Source organism: Lissotriton helveticus, chromosome 9 (genome assembly GCF_964261635.1).
Source record: "Lissotriton helveticus chromosome 9, aLisHel1.1, whole genome shotgun sequence".
NCBI lineage: Eukaryota > Metazoa > Chordata > Amphibia > Caudata > Salamandridae > Lissotriton > Lissotriton helveticus.
In genome coordinates, this window is record NC_136070.1 from 323,598,715 (window position 1) to 323,621,045 (window position 22,331).

At 44.9% G+C, this 22,331-nt stretch overlaps 1 protein-coding gene across 2 annotated transcripts in view; it reads right to left on the reverse strand.

Moving 5' to 3' along the window:
* Positions 1-22,331, reverse strand: part of GALC (galactosylceramidase) — a 360,459-nt gene that overhangs the window by 313,523 nt on the left and 24,605 nt on the right. For both annotated transcript variants that reach the window (XM_078660006.1, XM_078660007.1), the window contains exon 2: positions 1,472-1,540. In XM_078660006.1, coding sequence (XP_078516132.1) covers positions 1,472-1,540 — 69 coding nt within the window. The remainder of the gene's footprint in view (positions 1-1,471; positions 1,541-22,331) is intronic.

Consider the following 22,331-nt stretch of genomic DNA (forward strand, 5'->3'; position numbering starts at 1 on the left):
TTTTAGTGAGTAGGAGCAAAATAGTTCCTAAAAGCCCCTGTATTGAAACCCTACTTTATTTTGTAACTGTAGTTAATATTTAGCACTATTTAATGGGGGTTAGGAATTCCATGGGCAGCCATTACTTAAACTCAACTCCAAGTCAGCATAGATGCTCGAAGCAGTCAGCGAGGACCTCAAGGGATGACTTTCTTTGTTTCTAAAATTAAGAACGTTTCCTAATTCGGTGGCAGGCATAAGAAACTTAGGGCATCATTAGGATGGCGGGCTGACTTTGTCCGCCCACCATCCTGATGGAAAACGGGACCGCCCGCCATATGTGCAGCGTCCCGTGGGGGAGATTAGTATGCGCCCGCCACACTGGCGGGCGCATCACGCATTTTCAACATTGCGGCGGGCGGTGCTTTCAGCAGCACCCGCCGCAATGGTAAAAATGCATGTTGTGCATTTGCATGCATAAAGAGTCAGGCACCGCGCGGTGCCTGCCGCATTGTGCATGCAAATGCAGGAGGGGTACCATAGGTACCCTCCATGTGCACACCCCACCCCCTCTCAACTTCCTGGGGGCCCACAACGGGCCCCCAATTGTGAATTCCGCATGCCTTTCCGTGGTGCAACGCCGCCACGGAAAGACTGCTCTCCGCCTGCATACTAATATGGATGGCGGTGTCTAGCAGACATCGCCACCAAAACCGGTGGACGGTCTTTCCGTCCGCCGGGGTCCCCCCCGCCATACTAATATGGCGGGGGAAAAGGGTGGCGGACGGGGTAGGATGTAGGGCAGATCGCCATGCCGGCGGTGGCGATCCGCCCTATATCCTAATGGACCCTTAGAATGCAAGATAAAATGAGAACATTTAACAAGTATGGTAAAGAATATATTCTAACCCACACGATTAATTACATTTGAAGGTTTAATCAAAAGCAATATACATATTTTTATTACTGTAATCATTATTTGAGGCCACCAGTTACTGTACTTGTATTTAAATAGGCTGTGCACCTTTTAACTGCTACCCCATAAGAACATCAAGTTGTTTCCACTATTTTACGTTTTGATTTACATTTCATAACTATGCATTTGTTATTTACAAAAACCCATTTCATACATAAAACATGGAAATAGGAGAGCAAATTTAAAAAAAAGTTTGCAGTTATGTGGAGGTAACAATTGCAGATTACGATTTCAATGACGTGTGGGTTTTAAAAACTCGTGTTAATTTATTTAAATATTATAAAAACCTGAAGAATCAGCACATCATCTTTAAATAAACTGTACAAATAACAAACGTTTGACTTACCATAGGTTTGACAAAGAATAGTTAAAAAAAAATTAAATCAGTGCATCGGGTAATCTGGATTAAGAAATCCCACAGAGACAGATAATCTAAAAAACACCTTAAAAACAGAATGAGGCCAAAAACTGTTCATGTTTTTCAGAGTGGAATGATGAGCAGTAAAATGTATTTACCTTGAATAAATAGTCGAGGATCTGTGTGCGGTATGGCTCTGGATAATTTACAAGAAGCCGTGATGTTGCCTGAAAGAGAACATAAAATACCAAAGAAATAAAAGAAAGTACAAGTCAAAGAATGCACATATGCATCACTGTCTTTGATTTCAGGAACTATGCAAAGAAGAAAAGAGGGCCTTTAACAGTAGCAAAGCAAAGGAAAAAAAACATGATGTAATGAGGTCTAGACGCATGTAACGAATTTTAATGAAATCCCAATGGTAGACCTAAAATTGACACGAAAGAGCTTTTTGAGAGAGAAAGACACAACCTCACTTGGGCAGAACGTTTTGCACTTATATTTTTCTAGAGCACTCATTTGCAAAAGGGTATCTTGGCATAGGGAGTACTAAAAAACAGTTGGGAGGTATAACAAAGGAAATGCTTTCCAACATCTGTGAAACGTCCCCAAATCAAATTTATGGAGCAGATGCAGAGGTAGTGAGTTCCCCGCCTCCTCATGCAACTTCAGGTAATCATGCTTCTTTGAACCCCATCTAAGTCAGGATCATTATTTGCTATTATCCTTTTTTACGCCCACGGTCTTTTTATTAAACAGTTGCTTAGTGTACAACAAGCATAAGTGACACATCGCTTGCATAATCGGGAACATGTTAAACAAATAACAGTACAGTCAGTCTGGTTTATCTTTACTTGCGTGAAATCTCTGCTCGCCGGGATAACCCAAATGCAGAAGCCAGCCAATACTGTTGTCAATGTTGATAATTACAATAAGAGCTAAAACATGCAACTGCTTCTGCACAAATGTGATTAAAAAACACCAGTTTTTTTAGGTCTCGGACTAGCGTCGCACTGCGCAGCAGTGTGGGCAGAGTCTGAGATTTTATGTTTTGGCAGTACGGGTCTTGAACCCGCCCCTCTTCTCCATTGGCTGGCCTCATAAATGCGGGCCAGCCATTGGAGGAGAGGGGCGTCACTCGGTTCAAGCCCCGTCTTTTTCGGATTCGGGGGCGTGTTTTTTGCAGTTTTTAACTCTGTGACGTCATCCGTCACTCAACTGCAAAAACCACGCCCCCGAATCCAAAAATGGCAGAGCTTTTCTTATGCCATTTCGGCCCGACCGCCGCCGGAAGAAGTCACAGAGTCCTCGCCCCAGCCTGTGAGTGCTTGATTTCTGAAATCCCTGTTCCTCGTTCTGCTCGCTGCTGGGCCCCCCCACCCCCATTGTTCCTCGTCCCGCTCGCTTTTTCGCCCCCCCACACTCCTCCCCCGTCGTGCACGGAGTGCTTTGCCCGGAATGAATGCTGCTGTTTTCGTGTTTCAGGCAAGCCCTCTTTGCTTTGCTTGCTAATCTAATGCCTATTTCTCTTTGTTTTGCAGGTCTACCCCGGCCCGTCTTGTCACCGTGCACGACGTGCTTTGCCCGGTATGAATGCTGCTGTCTGCAGGTCTCAGGTAAGCCCTCTTTGTTTTGTGCTCTTGTAATGTCGTTTTCTGTTTGTTTTTCAGGTCTACCCTGCTCGTGTTGTCCCTGTGCAGTGGCTGCTGTTTGCGCGAGTCAGGTAAGCCATCTTGTGTTTTGTGCTCTGTTTTTCAGGTGTACCTTCTGGCTCGTGTTGTCTCTTTGCAGCAGCGTCTATGGAGAGGGATTGTACTGTGGATAGGGCAGTGGAAACTTTATGGTAAGTCTATTCAATTTTTCATGTTTACATCTATTCATTTTACAGTTTTACTTTTGTTATGCTCTTTCTTTTTTTCCAGTCGGAAGTGACTTTGTTTTGAATGGATCACTAGGAAGCCATCGGTTCCAACACTTCGGCACACAGGTACAAGTTTAAACTACTATATTATTAGATGTATGTTTGTCAAGTTTTGTGTTATTTTACTTTATAGGTAACTGCACAGGCGTTGTGATAACGTTTCTTAAAGGTAAGTATAATTTTAAAAAATATATATTTATCGCTTATTTTATATTCTCACTACTCACTCTACCACTTACTCTACAAATATCTAATACTCTCTACTCACTATACTACTCAATATCAACTACTCGCTACTACTCCCTCTACTTCTTACTCTACAACTCTCTAATACTCCCTACTCAGTTTAGTAAACAAAAAACTACTCTACAGTACTCACTATAACACTACTACACACTCTACTACACACCCTCTACTACTCACAAATACTCACTCCAATACTCACTCTTTACTACTCACTCTCAAATATTATCACTACTCACTCAACTACTTACTCTACAACTCTCTAATAACTAATACTCAATATCAACTATTCGCTACTACTCACTCTACTGAATAGCATCTAATGGATAGTACTTTCTGTAATACTGTACTACACACTATCTGCTACACTCTCTACTACTCAACATTACTGACTCTTTACTACTCACTCTTTACTAGTCACTCTTTACTAGTCACTCTTTACTAGTCACTCTTTACTAGTCACTCTTTACTAGTCACTCTTTACTAGTCACTCTTTAAAAAACACACTTTGTATATGTGTGGGTGTGACCGTGCATGTAAATGTGTGTGGCTCTAGGACTCTTTACTACTCACTCTTTCACTCCTTAATACTAAATATTACACTCTAGACTACTCGCTCTCTAATACTCTCTACTAATCACTCGAATACTGTACTACTTACTCTACAACTCTCTAATACTGCCTAATAGATTTACTAATGAGAAAAAATGGTGGAAGGTACTCACTCTAATACTCTACAAAAAACTGTCTACTACACACAACTTACTACACACTACTGCCCACTCTTTACTACCCACTCTCTAATATTCTCACTACTCACTGTACTAGTTCTACGACAAATATCTAATACTCTATACCCACTGTACTACTCAATATCAACTACTCACTACTACTCACTCTACTACTAAAGTACTTACTCAACAACTCTCTAATACTCACTCGAATACTTACTATACGACTCCATAACACTCTCTACTCACTGTAATACTCAATATCAAATACTCACTACTACTCACTGTACTAAATAGCATCTAATGTATAGTACTTAGTGTAATACTGTACTACACACTCTGCTACACTCTACTACTCAACATTACTCACTCATAATTAGTCAATATACTACTCACTTTACTACTGAAAATAAAAAAACACCTTGTATATGTAAGGGTGTGCGCATGTAAATGTGTGTGGCTCTAGGACTCTACTACTGACTCTCACTATATAATACTCACTTTCACTTTTTACTACTCGCTCTCTAATACTCTCTTTACTAATAACTCTCTCCTACTCACTACCAACTACTCCCTATACTACTCTACTACTTACTCTGTGTGTAGGTGCTAATGCAATAGGTCTCGCATATGCAAGCGATTAAGCTATTGGCAATGTAAATGACAATGCCATTTATTTATGATTACAAAAAAAAAATGTCATGAGCAATGCCAATAGCTCTACCTTTAATAATGCAGAGACCATTGCATTGTAAATGCTTGTTTCTTAGTTCACTTGACTGTGGTAAGAGCCATTTATGTTTTTTGTTTTCTTGCTGTCATGCACAGATTACCAATACCTGCTTCAGAAAGAACAAAACAAAAATGCAACGGAATCTTTGATTTTTGAGAGAGATGTGTACTGTGACCACCACAGTACATTATATAAGTTCTCCCTTTTAAATGTAATATGTTCTGTATGGGTAGCATTCTGGTAGTTACATCATAAATTATGAAAATCCTGTACTGAACTGCCTCTACGTCTACTTTCTGTAACAAACAACCCCCTTCTGTGACTCCTGTGGCAGTTAGTGTACAATTAAAGAAAGAAGTTGTCTATTTGCACACAAGTTTGCTGTCATGCAACGGAGGGACTGCTCTTTGTGCATATGTTCTCATTACAGAATTATGAACAGGAAAAATAACCACAGCTGAAAGCAGTTACGGCATGTGGCAACTGGCACTTCTATGCCTATTTCTAAAGGAAGGCAGGGGGTGGACATGAAAGTAGCCAATCAGTGGAGCCAGGACTGCACCAAGAGTATGTCTGCATGCACAGCCAAGATAACACACAAACACTCTCAGTGAGCTACAGATTATCCCACCACAGCATTTCTTCTTGCTGTAAAGTGAGGAAAAGGAGATTCCACTGTGTGTACTGCAAAGTGAGGAAAAGGAGATTCCACTGTGTGTACATCAACCCACCTTTATGCTGTACACCTAGTTAGGTAGCACGACCAGTGGTGCTTATTTACCTATACACATAAACAGTACATCGATTGGAGAAAACAAACCGGAAACAGAATGAGTGACATAGTCAGATGAATGCTGCAAATAGCCTAACACAGAGGTCTTCAAACTTTTTTGCTCTGAGCCACCCTAAGCACAATGTTTTGAAGTTAGGCCCCCCCCTCCAAAACTATTTGGCAAGGATTTGGGGAGGGGGAGGGATGATCAATCGGGGCGGGGATCATGTTATCACTTCAGGATTGCTCTTCTGTAGCTCGCAATCCACACTGAATGTGGGACTTATAAAAATGCAACCGCATCAAACAAGAATAGAATTGATCCAAAACCCTACTGCCCATAATTGGGGTGCTGTGGGCCTCAATGCATTCCATCTGCCGCATTAATGATGACTGTAGCCCTTAGAAGCAGTCTATCTCCACTTCTTTCACTCCTGCCCCACAATGTCTGACCATCAGTTCAATCTCGCATCAAGTATTTCCTCCTCCAACTCTTCTCATCCAATCACTATCAACATCCTTAGCAACTTCTTTTCTTTTCCTTCCCTTACCACAGTCCCTCATACTTTTCTCCACCCCGCTTCCTCGTTGCAAAATTATTTTACTCTCTTCATCAAATTATCCATCAGACCTCCACCACATTGGCCTAGTGGGCCTTCGACAAAAATCCCCAGGAGAAGGTTTTTCCCAGGTAAGCTGCAAGTGATATTTGCATAGAACAGACGCCTCACAAAGGTGGAATTTTGAAAAAACAATCTTGAGTGGATGCTTGTTGCCAAATGGTCACCATGCACCCTGCCAGCAGTTGTGTCTAAAATCAAAGGTAGTAGTACAGCTAAAATATTATGTGGTACATTACCTCACTCCACCTTCCAAACATGGCATGTTACTTCAAAGGCAGTCACAGCATTGCACCTTCCAAAAGACACACTAAACAGGCAGAGTAGAAGTACCATTCATGCATGTTTTTCTCCCACAATACATCATTGGCAATAGCAAAAGACGCTTACCTCAAAGACAGCACAGGTACAGCATGGGTGGCGGAAAGAGGAACCTAGGGCCCCCACTGACACCAAAAGTGTGTGAAGGCTGGTGAGAGGGACAGGGTTATGCCATGAGGATCATCCCTGCATACAAGTCTGTGTTTGAAGATAGGGTTAGTGCAGAAATCTGCTTCGAGGTTCCCAGCAATACATGCTGAAGGGTAGAGTATGGGTGGATGCCAGCTCAGCCAGTTGGGTCAGTGGTCTCCTGCTGTTGCCTCTTTCATCTCCCAGAACTCCTCTCTCTTCCCTCAGTGCTGATCTGCAAACCACCCAGCCCATTAAATTTTTTTCGGGACACTTGGAGACCACCAACCACCTGGGAGGTGTGGTGGTAAATCCCATCAGTGGAAAACAAAAGAAGGCTGTAAGATGGCGGATAGTCAAGCTGGTAAAGGCAGTCAGGGTGTGAAGGTTACCATGCCCAGAGAAAGCAACAAGGTAGGAGCTACAAATACCCAGCCCATAGCAGATGGTAAATACTCTACAATCAGCGCAGATTTCTCCCTGTGTGTTAGGAATGGAACAGAGGCCAAAATATGTAAAAGGCCAGGATTTCACGATAGTCCCACATGCACCATGAAGGCCAGGGCACAAACTTCAGCAAAATCCATGGAACCCTTCTTTGTCATTAAACAAATATATAATGTTGTGCTCTATGTAGTGATTGCTACAGCAGATTTTGCAAAAGTAGAAAAGTACTGTGTGGAATGTTTAAGTTCATCTCAACCAGTGGTAATTATTCAGGACCCCATTCCAGTGCATGATTGTTTTGCCCACCATACCACCCCAGACAGAAACGAGCAAATTAACCTAGTCCCGGCTTCAGTAGGAATAGTTTTGCTAAGACTGAGAGCCAGAGCCCTCAGAACAAGAGCACAAGTGGCCCTAAATCTGTTTTGGCCCACTTGCCCTGGTCAGTTGGGTGAGTGAGGCCTATGATGGAGTGAGCACAGGACCCAGGTCTGGGCTCTTACAGCGTGGACCTGAAGAAAGCACAAAAGGAATGGGTGAAAATCATGAATTTCTCTCTATTACTGGTAACTGCTTGAGGCTGCATTCCAGTCCATCATTATTTTGCTCGCCATGCCATCTCCGACAGGCACCAGCCATGCTCCAATTATTGCATCACTGTGAATAACTTGCTCTAACTTTAACTCGATGACATCCCCTTTATCAGCCTGTGAAAGGTGAAAGGTTGGACAACCCTGTTTGAATCCCTAATCTCTTCAGGTTGCTCGTAGATATCTGTAGATGGCACAGAAATGGCATATATACCTATCTACATACACCCAGCTGTATATGATGAGCAGTAAGCAGGTTAATATATGGAGGGTTCATTTTTTTATTTGATGTCAAAACGTAATCTTTCGTTTGTGCATTTTACTTCTAATATTGCTGCCTGATATCACTGGCTTAACAGCACCAAGAAATAAATACAACTCTATTAAGATGTATGTTATAATTCAATACACTGGTCTAAATGTTTTGCCTTTTCTGTAGAAAGCAAAATTCTTTTGGCACAGAACAGCCTTTTAACCGCCATATGATGGGTATTTATTGTGGCTTATATGTTGAAGTGGAAGTGTTGCTGGATCCTCCTGCTGTCGAGTTGTTGATGTGTGTGGTGTGATAATGGCATTTTGTGACCCCTGCCAATTTCCACCAATCCACATTATTTATTTATTTATTTATTTATATCGCTTTTTATAGCGCGAACATGACCCTTTCAGGTATCAGAGCGCTTTACAAATTTACAAAATGCATTACAATAATAACAATAATATATTTGAAGAGAAAAATACACGAAAAAAGCAGCACCCAGAAAAGGGAGGGTATAGACCTAAATAATCTATTACGACAATTACTATGTGAGTCTCCAAATTACTCATTTAATTCAACAGAAAGTTGTGAGTTTGATCAGCCTTTTAAAGTCTGAGGGCCGTATTAATATTTGAAAAGGTTGAGTCTGCCGTAGCACTGTATTTTGCCATCACCACGTTCACTCTCACAGAGAGATCTTTAACACAATTCCATGCCTTATGGTCAGTACACTCTTCCTGTCTACAATGGGAGAGCATTCTTATGTTTGTTTGAGGAGGGCTGGAACCACAAAGTGACTTAAACGCATACATAAATGTTTAAGTTCAAATGAAACTTTTCAAAATTTGCACAACAAAATGGGATTGTGGGGCCGGGTAAGAGTTTGGGGTGAAAGTGTGATGCGCCTGTCCAGCTTTTGTAGCGGCCTAGTCGATATATGTGTGCCCCTCTAACTTACAAAAGAAGGTCACGGGGGGTTAATGCAGCCCTCTCAGCACAATGGTAGGTGCGGGCCTGTCTTGGACGCCGAATTTACACTCACTGACCCTGCTCCATGTCACTCAGAATTACAGTCCAGGCCCGTTTTTATGGGCTTTAACTGCTGCATGTAAATGACGACAACCTAGAAAAGCGCCTTTTGTGCTTCCAAGCAGTCTTCATTTACATGTAATTGCAGAACCATTTGCGCCCCCTTGGGAACACTTCCACGCCCCCCCCCCCCCCAGGGGTGGGCGCCCCACAGTTTGAAGACCTGTGATATATAGCGATAGTGAACGTTTGCGTTTTTCACACACACCAGTATGAGGGGGCTGACTGCTTTTTGTGCTCTTACCGGTGTGTTACTTGAGCGTACCTGCCTTTACCTAAAGTGCCCCTCTCCCTCGTGCTGTGAGTAGATATGTGGATTTGTGTGTGTGTGGAGTGGTGAGCGGTTGGTTTGGACCTGGAGGAAGGGTTTATAAGAGTGCACTTTATCATTTGCTTCCATCACGTTTTTTGGCTGCATGGTTGCCATTTGTCAAGCTTTTCTAAGGTGACCCTTCCAGCGCAAAATAAAAACACTACGATCAACCCGCTCTTTATTCAATATCTAGACATGTTCTGTGTTTTGTTCTCCCGAGACACCTCGTCTACGTAAACAAAATCATTGAACCTGGAATCCATAACTATCAAATTACAATGCATGCAATTGATTAACAATGGACATGCCCTGAGAAACAAGCGGCAGGGAAAGTGTTCGCTTTCACTTCCGCTTGAAAAACAAAGAAGCCCAAGAGTCGTGCACGCGCCACTGCGAGCCATGTGCTTTCAATTATTGTGCCCGTGTCTGGGCAAGAGAATTGAAACCACATGGCCTATTGGTGTCTTACACGCACCAAGTGCATAACAGACACCAATAGGCCATGGGCGGAGCTATGCGCCCGCCTTCGGCCAATTGTATGGAGTCTTTTATAAAAAGACTCACGCAAAGGCCAATCAGGTAGCACAAAAGGAAAAGCACACGCAGGAGAGTGTGCCATTCCTCGGTCAGCTACCCAAAACCCGTTTTTCAGGTACTAAGTGTCTCGCACTGCGCGAGCAATGCTGCGCACTGCAACACTAGGCACGAGACTTAAAAACTGTGTTAGACGGTCTAGACTTGATGCAAGTACAAGGTGGATACCAATATATATGTACCAACTACTAATTAATGGCTACTGGTATCGGCATATTTGTCAAATGTCTTCGGCCTGGTCAAAACCTATTCTGTCAGCTGTAAACTATGCTAAAACACACAAGGACACTTCAAATTAGAACTTTCCTTTTCATTAAAGGCTAGTGGGTATTAGGGAGTTTGCGAGCACACCTGTTCTTGTTAACACAAATAGGTGTTACTAATAGGTTAACTAATGAGGTGTTAAATCATTGTTTTTAGCTAATTCTCTGACTAGAGAGGCGATAGAATGCTTTTTTACAAGTACATAAGAATAAATCTGTTCTAAGGTCAAGACTAACTCCAGGGATTCACAAATGTTTAGAACATTATATAATATCAGAGGATTCATAATTTACATAAATAAAATGCAAAATGTAAAATTGAACACTTTAAATTTTAACCGGCTCTGTAAAATTTAAGAATTAGAATTGTAAGGTAAAAAATTAAGTTGATACACTTAGCTTGATTTGTGAAAGCCGCATAACTACTGCAAACAAAATTCAGTGGGAGCGTTTTGTATCCTCAACTGAAGCACCTCAATGCACCAACAAAAAGAGAGCATGTTTAGAAAAAAAAGACAAAGTGGTAGTGCTTCTCAAACTCTTTAGAACCATGAACAATGCTTAGAACCACAAACATTTGCAACCTACCTAGATGTAATGGACATGAGGCAGGCCACTTTTCTAATAAAATACCAGCAACTGATTCGGACTGTCACGACCTTGACCATGCACGTCAATATCAGACTGTGGCCAAGCTATTAGATCTTCCCATTCAAGTGCCAGATAATGGCAGATGGTGATCTTCAGTGGAGTCTGGAGATGGAACGAGTGTGGTGCTGGTCTGTGGCATCTGTTAACTAAAATCACAAGGCTTCTGAGAAATCTTGATGCTGATAGCTATGCGCAGGGGCAGCTGGTGACATCCATAAGTGGTGAAAAGAAAATTAATTATTTGGACCCACTGACAAGCACTGTGGGAAATCAGCAATGTCTGTAAAGTCAACATTAAGGCTCTCAATCATGGCTTGTTATAAACAACTGTCAAGGTTTTGGGCCAGGTGATCCTGGAAAGACTATCCTAATGGGATAAAGGAAATAGTATTATCTCAGAGTCACAGTATGGTTTCAGGCCTAGTCTTATAACCCTCAATCAATCACTGAACCAATACCATGTAACTAAAAAGTACACTGTGGTCAAAAAGGGCACCACAATTTTAAGTTACTTATGGTTCTTACCTCTACATTTGATTGTGTAAACCATATACTTATACACTATGATGTTGTCATTAGGGTTAGATTTGGCACTGGTGCCCTTTTTGAGGGACATACTTAGGGATTATGTCTGCATCTGTTAGGTATGGGTTCCTATCTATATTAATCATCTAGAGTCAGTGTTAAATGCGATGTCCCTTGGCTCCTATCTATATTAATCGTCCAGAGTCAGTGTTAAATGCGATGTCCCTTGAGTACGCAAGCGTGCGATACCAGTTCTGCTTTACGCAGATGATGCTGCCCTCATGTCAAGGATGAGAGTAGGGATACAGTTCTTACAAGATACTTTTTTTGTAATTTTTTTATGGATCATTTAGACCTTTCCATAAATCAAACAAAATCATATGTAATGGTTATTGGTCGCATGCCCACCAAACATAAAATGTTTTATTGTACTAAGCTTAAAATTGATTAGGTAGCCACTTTTAATTACCTGGGTATTTTTCTTGATAACAGAAACACATGGGGGGCCCCTTCTTAGGTCTAAAAGACTAAAGCTTGCTCGTACATGGGGAACAGTATTGGATTTTGGTGCTAGGATGGGCAGGAAACAGATCAAGCCCCTACAACTTTACACTGCTAAATGTGTGTCGGCTACAAGTTATGGTTGTTATGGGTTCAAGGATTGTCATATGATTCAGGTTGAGGAGAATATCTTTACCGGGCACTTGTTGGTGGCCCGGCAGAGCACCTCTGGTGTCCACTAAGAACTGGGTCTTAAATATATCTCAGACATCATTGCAATTAGGCCCTTGCAGCGATGGACCTCGCTGTGGTACAAAAGTGAGCCAACCTTGAACAGACTGATCATTAGTGATTGCCTTTTACTAGACAATGTAAAGGCAATAACTTGGTTTGGTTATATAAAGTAGAAAGACACCAGCATAGGTCGCCTGGATTTATTTTTGATTCCGGAAAAAAAGAAATCACTATAGCAGACTATGATTAGATTAAACACACTTTAATCACTCACGTTGCTGCCACTAGGGAAAGTGACGCACAGCAGAAATTAGCTGCACGTGCCTTTTGTCAGATAAAAAATGTACCCTTTATAGAACCTTATCTGACATGGGTGACTAATGTTTATCATTGGCAGTTACTAACAAAGCTAAGGCTTAATCATTTGTACAACTGATTAGTTTGCCAAAGGGATGATCTGTTCCGGGTGCACTGGGCCCTTGTGAATGTGATAATACGTCTGCACAAACTCTTGATCATTTTGTTCCCACTTCACCCGGCCAAAAAAGCGTTTTTTAATACCCCTTCTCAAAAATCTAAAATTTACAAAAGGGAAGCCTTCTAGGTTACACCTCATGCATCCCTGCCAAGTACCATGCATCAGGGGTTAGACAATCCCATTTTAGTGTGGTCTGCATCACTGCACAATAATGCAAAGTCACACATTTATAGCGCCTCAAAGCTGTCAAGCCGGAGCACTGTAAGTGAGCATTGCAGTGCGCGATCCACGCTGCTCTCACAGATACAGACTGCAGCAGGGCCTGGAGGCTGGCCCAGCAATGCGCCATTGTGCAACATTCCGTCCATCATCTTGTGTGTTTTGCTGTTTGTAGGAGAGTAGGGTCTGCTTTCCTATGGTCACCCCACTTTTTGCTTTTTGCTTCACTGGTTTTCGACTTTAATGTGGCTGTGGGCCTGCTAATCAGACCCACAGCCCAGCTGTTCTCTCTCTAAATTCATACCATGTACTTTAGGTACATCACCAATTGGGATTTGGGTCACTCTTGTGAGGCCCTGTAGAGTGTACCATAGGTACCCAGGGCAAAGGTGCACCCAAGGCCTACCAGGGGCTGCAGCATATCTTATGCCACCCCTGGCTGGCCATCCAAAGTGACACAACTGGCTGATCACTCAGCTGGGGCAAGGTCGTGTAATCACCCCTTGCTTAGGTATAGTATTCCTATACCTACCATTATATATAGACACATATGCACCTATAAGTCACTCCTATGGCAGGCCTTAACAATCCTGAAGGCAGAGTGCTTGGTTTTATGTGAGATGGTGCTCTAGCATGAGCTGAGCCTGTCTGCAGCCTTCGGAACCATGTTCTTATAGCTGTTCTATGATATAGCCATACCATATACTCTTAAGTGCATTACAATCCTCGCGGTTATTGCTAACTTTGGTTTGGCTTTATCAAAACATGTCGTGTAAGGTGTCATACGCTTTGGAATACTACCCCCTCGCCAGTTCTGGCGACAGGGGTAGCATTCCACCCTTCTAGAGGGGGAAGACATGTTGTTCCTACTAATCCCGGTTAAAGTTAACCAGAGCCTCAGCATCACAAAATGGATGCTGCTGTCACTGACACAAGTCTGACCTCCTGCTGCTGAGAGCCCTTCCAGCGAGGGAAGCTTGGACAATAGGTTTCCTGTCTTGGGAGGTGCTAGCACCACCCCAGACAGGCCATAGTGTATTGGGGCAGGGAGGGCTGAATGAAATGAGACACTGCCTGGGGCACACAAGGTGTCCCATGCATAGCCCGGTTCAAACCAGTTGCTGGGGCACTCCAGCCCCAGCTCTGGCGCGAAACTGGACAAAGGTAAAGGGGTGTAACCACCTCCTTCCCTGGTCCCACCCATAGGAGGGACCTAGCAGGTAATCCAGCCCCTAAATTTGGTATGTAGGTAGGAGCTGAGTCCCAAGACTTTAGATTTATCCTGACTGAAACTTGAAACGAAACTCTGGACCTTCGATATTCTACTGCAACTAGAAGACTGAAGAATCTCCCTTGTGGTCAAGGAGTGACCACCCTGTGCAAGCAGGCACCAAAAAGCGATCAACCTTGCTGGTCTGATCCAGAAGTCATCTTCGATTCCTGCGTGGGTTGCCTTTGCCAAGGCTTGTTGACTCCAATCCAGAAGCCGACACCGCCGACAGCGAGATCCTTCGTGGGACAGTCCGTATCCAGCTCCTGGTCGTCGTCGACACCTCCTGGTCCACGTGGCTGCAGAGACAAGCTTCACGACATCACCTGATTGCATCCAGACATCGCCTGGTTCCTTCCTGGTCACTGGCTAGTGACCCAGACTCTGTCCCCTCTGCTTTCAGGTACTCTTCATCCTTGATCCACCCTTGGATACAACCGGACACTTCTCTCCTGGTCGCCTGCAACATCTTTCTCCAAGGCTCCATAGGATTCAGCGACGAAACCAGACACATTTTGACACCTATGCACCCGCTTCCTGTGGGTGAGGTAACGTGAGTACTTCGGTGCTCCTGTGGGTATTTACTATCCTAGTGTCTAACTTTCAAGTAGCTTTCTCCTTGTCCATCCGGAAGTGACCTAAAATAACTAGTTTCCAATTCTTTCGTTCCCATTCTAACTCTATGGTAACTCGTGTGTGTGTAAAGACACTGCACACGCATCCCGTGGGCCTCCTACTTCCTACCCTTTGGTAGTACAGTGTAGCCCCAGTGATTCCCTAGGCCCTAGGCCTATCCTTTGTTCGCGACGTGGTTCTTATACCACTATTTTAGTATATGGTTCGAAGTGCCCCTAGGGCATTACTGTATTTTGTGCAACTTATTGTATTATAATTGAGTATCTTGTTATGTGCTTGTGCCTCTGACCTCAAAGAGTTCAGGGGATTGTGTTTAGTAATAAATACATATATTTTATATATAACCTGTGTAGTGTCCTTTCACTTGGTATTAAAGGGGTTACATATGGTAAAACTTCTGGCTTCACATCCCTTCTTGAGTTTAGCCTAAGACTGCTTTGTCCATGCTACCACTAGGATAGCTGGTCTATAAGGTTGACTTTACAACCATCACCATAAGGGTTGTTTGGACTGGTGCAAGGTGCTCACTAGAGTAGTGAACATCATATACCAGGCCAACTTCTCACTCTGGTGTGCAGCGGTTGGGATTTGAGCTTGCTGTTGTTTTACCAATTGTAATCCTTGAGATATCATTTGAAAGATCACATTAGGTACCATAGGTACATATAACAAGACTTAAAATACTTAAGTTCTACTGAACTTAGTTGTTGTAGACCAAAGGGCCTAGCACACCCTGACTATAACTCCTAGAGAGGTTTAGTAGGAAACACTTAGTGTAGGTAGGTGCAGACACCACACCTCACTAGATCAGGTCTGCCACAGGTGAGCCAACTGTGTCTCTGCCTGTGGGAGGTGACCCTCCAATGGCACCCTCCAGATATGAAATACTCAACTTCCAAGAGCTGAGACACTTGTGTACCACAAGGAGGTTGAAACAGGGTTCAAACCCTACCCTTCAGCACCTGATATAACTCCTAGAAGGTTATGATGCTCTTAAGGCCTCTAATCCAGGCCCATCAGGAAATGCAGATGAGGTACTGCCCTCCACAGAGGACACCACTGGTCCCCCTATCATAGATGATGATGATGTTGAGGAGGATGTAGAAGAGGGAGAATCTGGGGAAGAGGTAGACAACCAGGTCCAAGTTAGGAGACTTAGCCAGGCTAACCTAAGCCTATTTGGGGCTGAGAATGGGACAGCCCCATTCAGGCCTTCAAGTGGACTTAATCAGAGGTATAGGAGGGGAAGATCCCTTTCTGGGGATTCCATCCACTCCAATGCTTCAAGAGGCTCTAATGCCTCTGCTCAGAGGAGAATGACTTCCCCTCAGAGGAGAGAACATCAGGCCAGGATGAGGGAGGCTAATCTAAGGATTGAGAGGCAAGAACTTGAAGTTGCCTTAGCCAAAGAGAAGCTTGCCCTGGCCAGAGAGCAGAAGTTAAGTGGATTAGATTCCACTGGTGGCAGCCATATCCCTAAGGATAAAGACAGGTCCTATGACAATAGACACCTGAGTAAGATTGTGCCACCCTATAGAGATGGGGATGGCATCCACAAATGGATAACTGATTTGAAGAGGGCCTGCAAGGTACAGCAGATCCCCTAAGGTCAGTGGGCAGCAATCTTGTGGCTCTCCTTTGCAGAAAAAGGACGAGACAAGCTCCTCACAGTTAGTGATGATGATGCTAACAATTACACTGTCCTGAAGAGTGCTCTAATTGATGGGTTTGGCCTAACCACTGAACAGTACAGGTTGATGTTCAGAGATACCCAGAAGACACAGACTCAGGACTGGACTGATTTTGTTGATTGTGCCACTAAGTCCTTTGGAAGGCTGGTTACTGGGAAGTAAAGTTAAGGACTATACAGGATTGTATAATTTGATCATGAGAGAGCAAATACTTAACAATTGTCAGAACCAGTTGTTGCACCAACACCTGGTTCAGATCTGACCCCTCCCCAAGAATTGGGAAAGAAGGCAGACAAATGGGTCAGAACCAGGGTTAGCAGAAACCCCAGAACCAAGGTGGTGATCAGAAAAAGGCAGACCAAAAAGGTGGGGATCAGAAACAAAAAGACCAGAAGTCTTCATCAGGCCCCCAAAATTCTAATGAAGGGGGGTCCCAAACTTCCAAGAAGAAGAAGAAAGAAGGTCCAAAGAAACCTTAGTGTAATTATTGTAAATCTGCCTCTCACTGGTTTAGTGAGTGCACCAAGAAAGGTACAGCCCCTACCACTGTAGGCCTAAGGCATCTGCACCCCCTAGTACAGTTAACAGTGGTAGTTCCCAACCCAAGGGTTTAGTAGGGTTGACCCTGGGTACTGAGATGGATTCTGGCCTAGTCAGGATCCCTACTCAGGCTGTCCTAGTCTGTGATATGGACATGGCTATGTCCATTACTGTGAGTCCCAATACTTTGGGCAAGTACAGACAGACACCTTTGATTAATGATAAAGTGGCTCAGGCCTACAGGGACACATGTGACAGTGTCACTATCGTGACACCTAACTTTGTGGACCCTGGACAGATTGTACTGGGTGATAATTATCTGGTGACCAATGCAAGCAATGTCACTACTACACATAGTGTGGCAGTAGTTAACTTCTCCTGGGGAGAGGTAACTGGCCTCAAAAGAGTTGTGGTAAGTGCAGACCTCCCAGTTGAACGTCTGTTGGGCAATGATCTTGAATCCTCAGTATGGTCAGAAGTGGAGTATAGGACTCATGCAGAGATTTTAGGCATATCAGCTCATGTCCTTGCTGTGACCAGGTCACAGGCCAAAAAGTGCCAAACTGAACAGGTCTTGGATCCTGTAACTATGGACCAAGTACCACCCAAGAGAAGGAGCAGTAGGGTTAAGGCAGTGCCTTCCCCCCTGCCCTCAGGTGAAGATCAGCCTTCTCGGGAAGCTGATTCTGAGACCCCTGAAGGAACTGTCCTAGAAGAGCTTGAACCTGACCAGGTTGAGTTTCTTGGGACAGGGGGACCTTCAAGGGCAGACTTGAGGCAGGCACAGTTAGACTGCCCCTGTCTTGAACCCCTCAGATAGCAAGCTGCTTCTGAGGTTGCAGGGAATGCTACAGGTACCCATAAAGTTTACTGGGATGAAGGACTCCTTTATTCTGAGGGTAGAGACCCCAAGCCTGGTGCTTCCAGGAGGTTTGTCATACCTCAGGCCTTTAGGGGTTTCCTTCTTACCTTAGCCCATGATATTTCCTTAGCAGGACATCTAGGCCAGAACAAGACTTGGGACAGGCTTGTCCCTCACTTTCACTGGCCCCATATGTCAGAAGATGCCAAGGAGTTTTGACGCTCCTGTGTGGCCTGCTGCCAAGCCAGTGGCAAATCAGGTGGCACAACAAAGGCCCCCCTTATACCACTACCTTTGGTGGGGGTACCCTTTGAAAGAGTAGGGATTGACATTGTTGGACCAATGGATCCCCAAACAGCCTCTGGGCACAGATTTATACTGGTGGTAGTGGATCATGCCACCAGGTATCCAGAAGCTATTCCCCTAAGGACCACAACAGCGCCTGTTGTGGCAAGAGCCCTCCCGGGAGTTTTCTCAAGAGTGGGCTTTCCAAAGGAGGTTGTCTCAGATAGAGGTGCAAACTTCATGTCTGGGTACTTGACAGCAATGTGGAAGGAGTGTGGTGTTAATTACAAATTCACTACACCCTACCATCCACAGTGCAATGGGCTTGTTGAAAGATTTAACAAGACCCTCAAGGGTATGATCAAGGGTTTACCTGAAAAGCTTAGGCGAAGATGGGACATCCTTCTACCCTGCCTTCTGTTTGCTTACAGAGAGGTCCCACAAAAGGGGGTTGGCTACAGCCCTTTTGAACTTTTGTTTGGGCATCCTGTAAGAGGACCCCTATGTCTGGTGAAGGAAGGATGGGAGTTACCTCTCAAAAAGCTTAAACTAGACATTGTGGACTATGTACTTGGTCTCCGCTCCCGGATGGCTGAGTACATGAAGAAGGCTTCTAAAAACCTTGAGGCTAGCCAAGAACTTCAGAAAGCTTGGCATGACCAAAAGGCTGTGCTGACTGAGTACCAGCCAGGGCAGAAGGTGTGGGTGTTGGAGCCAGTGGCCCCAGCAGCACTCCAGGACAAATGGTCTGGACCCCACACCATTGTTGAGAAAAAGGGAGAGGTCACCTACTTGGTGGACCTTGGAACTCCCAGGAACCCCCACAGGGTGCTCCATGTCAACAGACTCAAAGCATATCTCGACAGGGCAGACATGGGCTTGCTCATGGCTACAGATGAGGTACAGGAGGAAGAGAGTGACCCTCTCCCAGACCTGTTGACTCAGAATCCTGATGATGGTTCAGTTGATGGTGTGGCCTTAGCTGGCAGCCTCACTGACCAGCAGCAACAGGACTGTAGACAAGTTCTTCAGTCCTTCAGACATATATTTTCTTTGACACCTAGTCAGACTAACTGGTGCAACCATGAGGAGGACACTGGTGACAGTCTGCTTCTGAAGAGTAAGATCTACAGGCAACCTGACCATGTCAGGGACTGTATAAAGACTGAGGTACAGAAAATGCAGGAGTTGGGAGTAATTGAGCCATAGAAGAGTCCCTGGGCCAGCCCAGTAGTGCTTGTACCAAAACCTCACACCCAAAATGGTAAGAGAGAGATGAGGTTATGTGTGGACTATAGAGGTCTTAATGCTGTCAGTAGGACAGATGCTCACCCAATTCCAAGAGCAGATGAGCTCATTGATAGATTGGCTTCTGCCAAGTTTCTGAGCATATTTGATTTGACAGCTGGCTATTGGCAAATCAGGTTAGATGAGGATGCCAAGGTCAAAACTGCTTTCTCAATCCCAGGAGGTCATTACCAATTTGTGGTGATGCCCTTTGGCTTGAAGAATGCACCTGCCACTTTCCAAAGGTTGGTGAACCAAGTCTTCACTGGGTTGGATGACTTTTGTGCAGCTTATCTGGATGATATTGCTGTCTTCAGCTCCACCTGGGAGGATCAACTGATTCACCTGAATAAGGTTTTAGAGGCCCTGCAGAAGGCAGGCCTAACTATCAAGGCCACTAAGTGCCAGATAGGGCAGAGTAAGGTTGTGTACCTGGGCCACCTTGTAGGTGGGGGTCAGGTTCAACCACTGGAGAGTAAGATCCAGACCATAAAGGACTGGGTTCCTCCAACCACTCAGACACAGGTCAGAGCTTTCTTGGCCCTGTCTGGGTACTACAGAAAGTTTGCTAAGAACTATGGGTTCATTGTGACACCTCTTAATGACTTGACTTCAAAGAAGATGCCAAAAAAGGCTCAGTGGACAGTAAGCTGTCAAAAGGCATTTGAAGGCCATGTGCTCTGCACCTATCTTGAAGAGTCCTGACTACTCCAAAGAGTTTATTGTCCAAACAGATGCTTCTGAGTTGGGGGTGGGAGCTGTGCTTTCACAACTTAATGTAGATGGTCAAGACCAGCCCATTGCTTTTATTAGCAGAAGGCTGACCCTAGAGAGAAACGTTGGTCAGCTATTGAGAGGGAGGCCTTTGCTGTGGTTTGGGCCCTGATGAAGCTGAGGCCATACTTGTTTGGTACTCACTTCAAAATTCAGACAGACCATAAGCCCCTCTTGTGGCTAAATCAGATGAAGGGTGAAAATCCCAAACTACTCAGGTGGTCCATTTCCCTACAGGAGATGGACTTTACAGTGGAGCACAGACCAGGGACTGGCCATGGCAATGCAGATGGTCTCTCCAGGTACTTCCACTTAGAACATGACGACACAACTGGTCAAGGTTAGTCTAATGTCCCTGGGTTTGGGGGGCGGGGGGGCGGTTATGTAGGAGAGAAGGGTCTGCTTTCCTATGGTCACCCCACTTTTTGCTTCACTGGTTTTCGACTTTAATGTGGCTGTGGGCCAGCTAATCAGACCCACAGCCCAGCTGTTCTCTCTCTAAATTCATATCATGTACTTTAGGTACATCACCAATTGGGATTTGGGTCACTCTTGTGAGTCCCTGTACAGTGTACCATAGGTACCCAGGGCATAGGTGCACCCAAGGCCTACCAGGGGCTGCAGCATATCTTATGCCACCCCTGGCTGGACATCCAAAGTGACACAACTGGCTGATCACTCAGCTGGTGCAAGGTCGTATAATCACCCCTTGCTTAGGTATAGTATTCCTATTCCTACCATTATATATAGACACATATGCCCTTATAAGTCACTCCTATGGCAGGCCGTAACAATCCTGAAGGCAGAGTGCTTGGTTTTATGTGAGATGGTGCTCTAGCATGAGCCGAGCCTGTCTGCAGCTTTCGGAACCATGTCCTTATAGCTGTTCTATGATATAGCCATACCATATACTCTTAAGTGCATTACAATCCTCGCGGTTATTGCTAACTTTGGTTTGGCTTTATCAAAACATGTCGTGTAAGGTGTCATACGCTTTGGAATACTACCCCCTCGCCAGTTCTGGCGACGGGGGTAGCATTCCACCCTTCTAGAGGGAGAATGTTGTTCCTACTAATCCCGGTTAAAGTTAACCAGAGCCTCAGCATCAAAAAATGGATGCTGCTGCCACAGACACAAGTCTGACCTCCTGCTGCTGGGAGCCCTTCCAGCGAGGGAGGCTTGGACAATAGGTTTCCTGTCTTGGGAGGTGTTAGCACCACCCCAGACAGGAGGCTTGGACAATAGGTTTCCTGTCTTGGGAGGTGTTAGCACCACCCCAGACAGGCCATAGTGTATTGGGGCAGGGAGGGCTGAATGAAATGAGACACTGCCTGGGGCACACAAGGTGTCTCATGCATAGCCCGGTTCAAACCAGTTGCTGGGGCACTCCAGCCCCAGCTCTGGCGCGAAACTGGACAAAGAGAAAGGGGTGTAACCACCTCCTTCCCTGGTCCCACCCACAGGAGGGACCTAGCAGGTAATCTAGCCCCTAAATTTGGTATGTAGGTAGGAGTTGAGTCCCAAGACTTTAGATTTATCCTGACTGAAACTTGAAACGAAACTCTGGACCTTCGACATTCTACTGCAACTAGAAGACTGAAGAATCTCCCTTGTGCTCAAGGAGTGACCACCCTGTGCAAGCAGGCACCAACAAGCGATCAACGGTTTGCTTTGTCGACGCTCCCGCCGGAGCCCGAGCACAGAGCCTGACAAGATCCGGACTTCCAGACTTCCTTCAGTCCGATCCACAGCAAAGCCGAGACCCGTGGAGGCGACGCGAGACGTGGGACCGGCCATCTTGGAAAGCCAGCGAATTGCTTTCCGTGCAACTTCTGAGGCACCCTCGAAGTTGTGCATTGGGGATTGAGAAGCCCCAGCCCCGAGCACCAACTGCACCGAAGATCAGCCCTCCACATTCCACGAGTTCTACGTGGGGCCCTTCTGCATTTACCTGCTCGACACATCTGTCCGGTCACTTGCCCGTTGGCTAGTGGCCTCTGTGAAAACGAACCTTTGAATTTACAACGCTGGTCTGGTTGC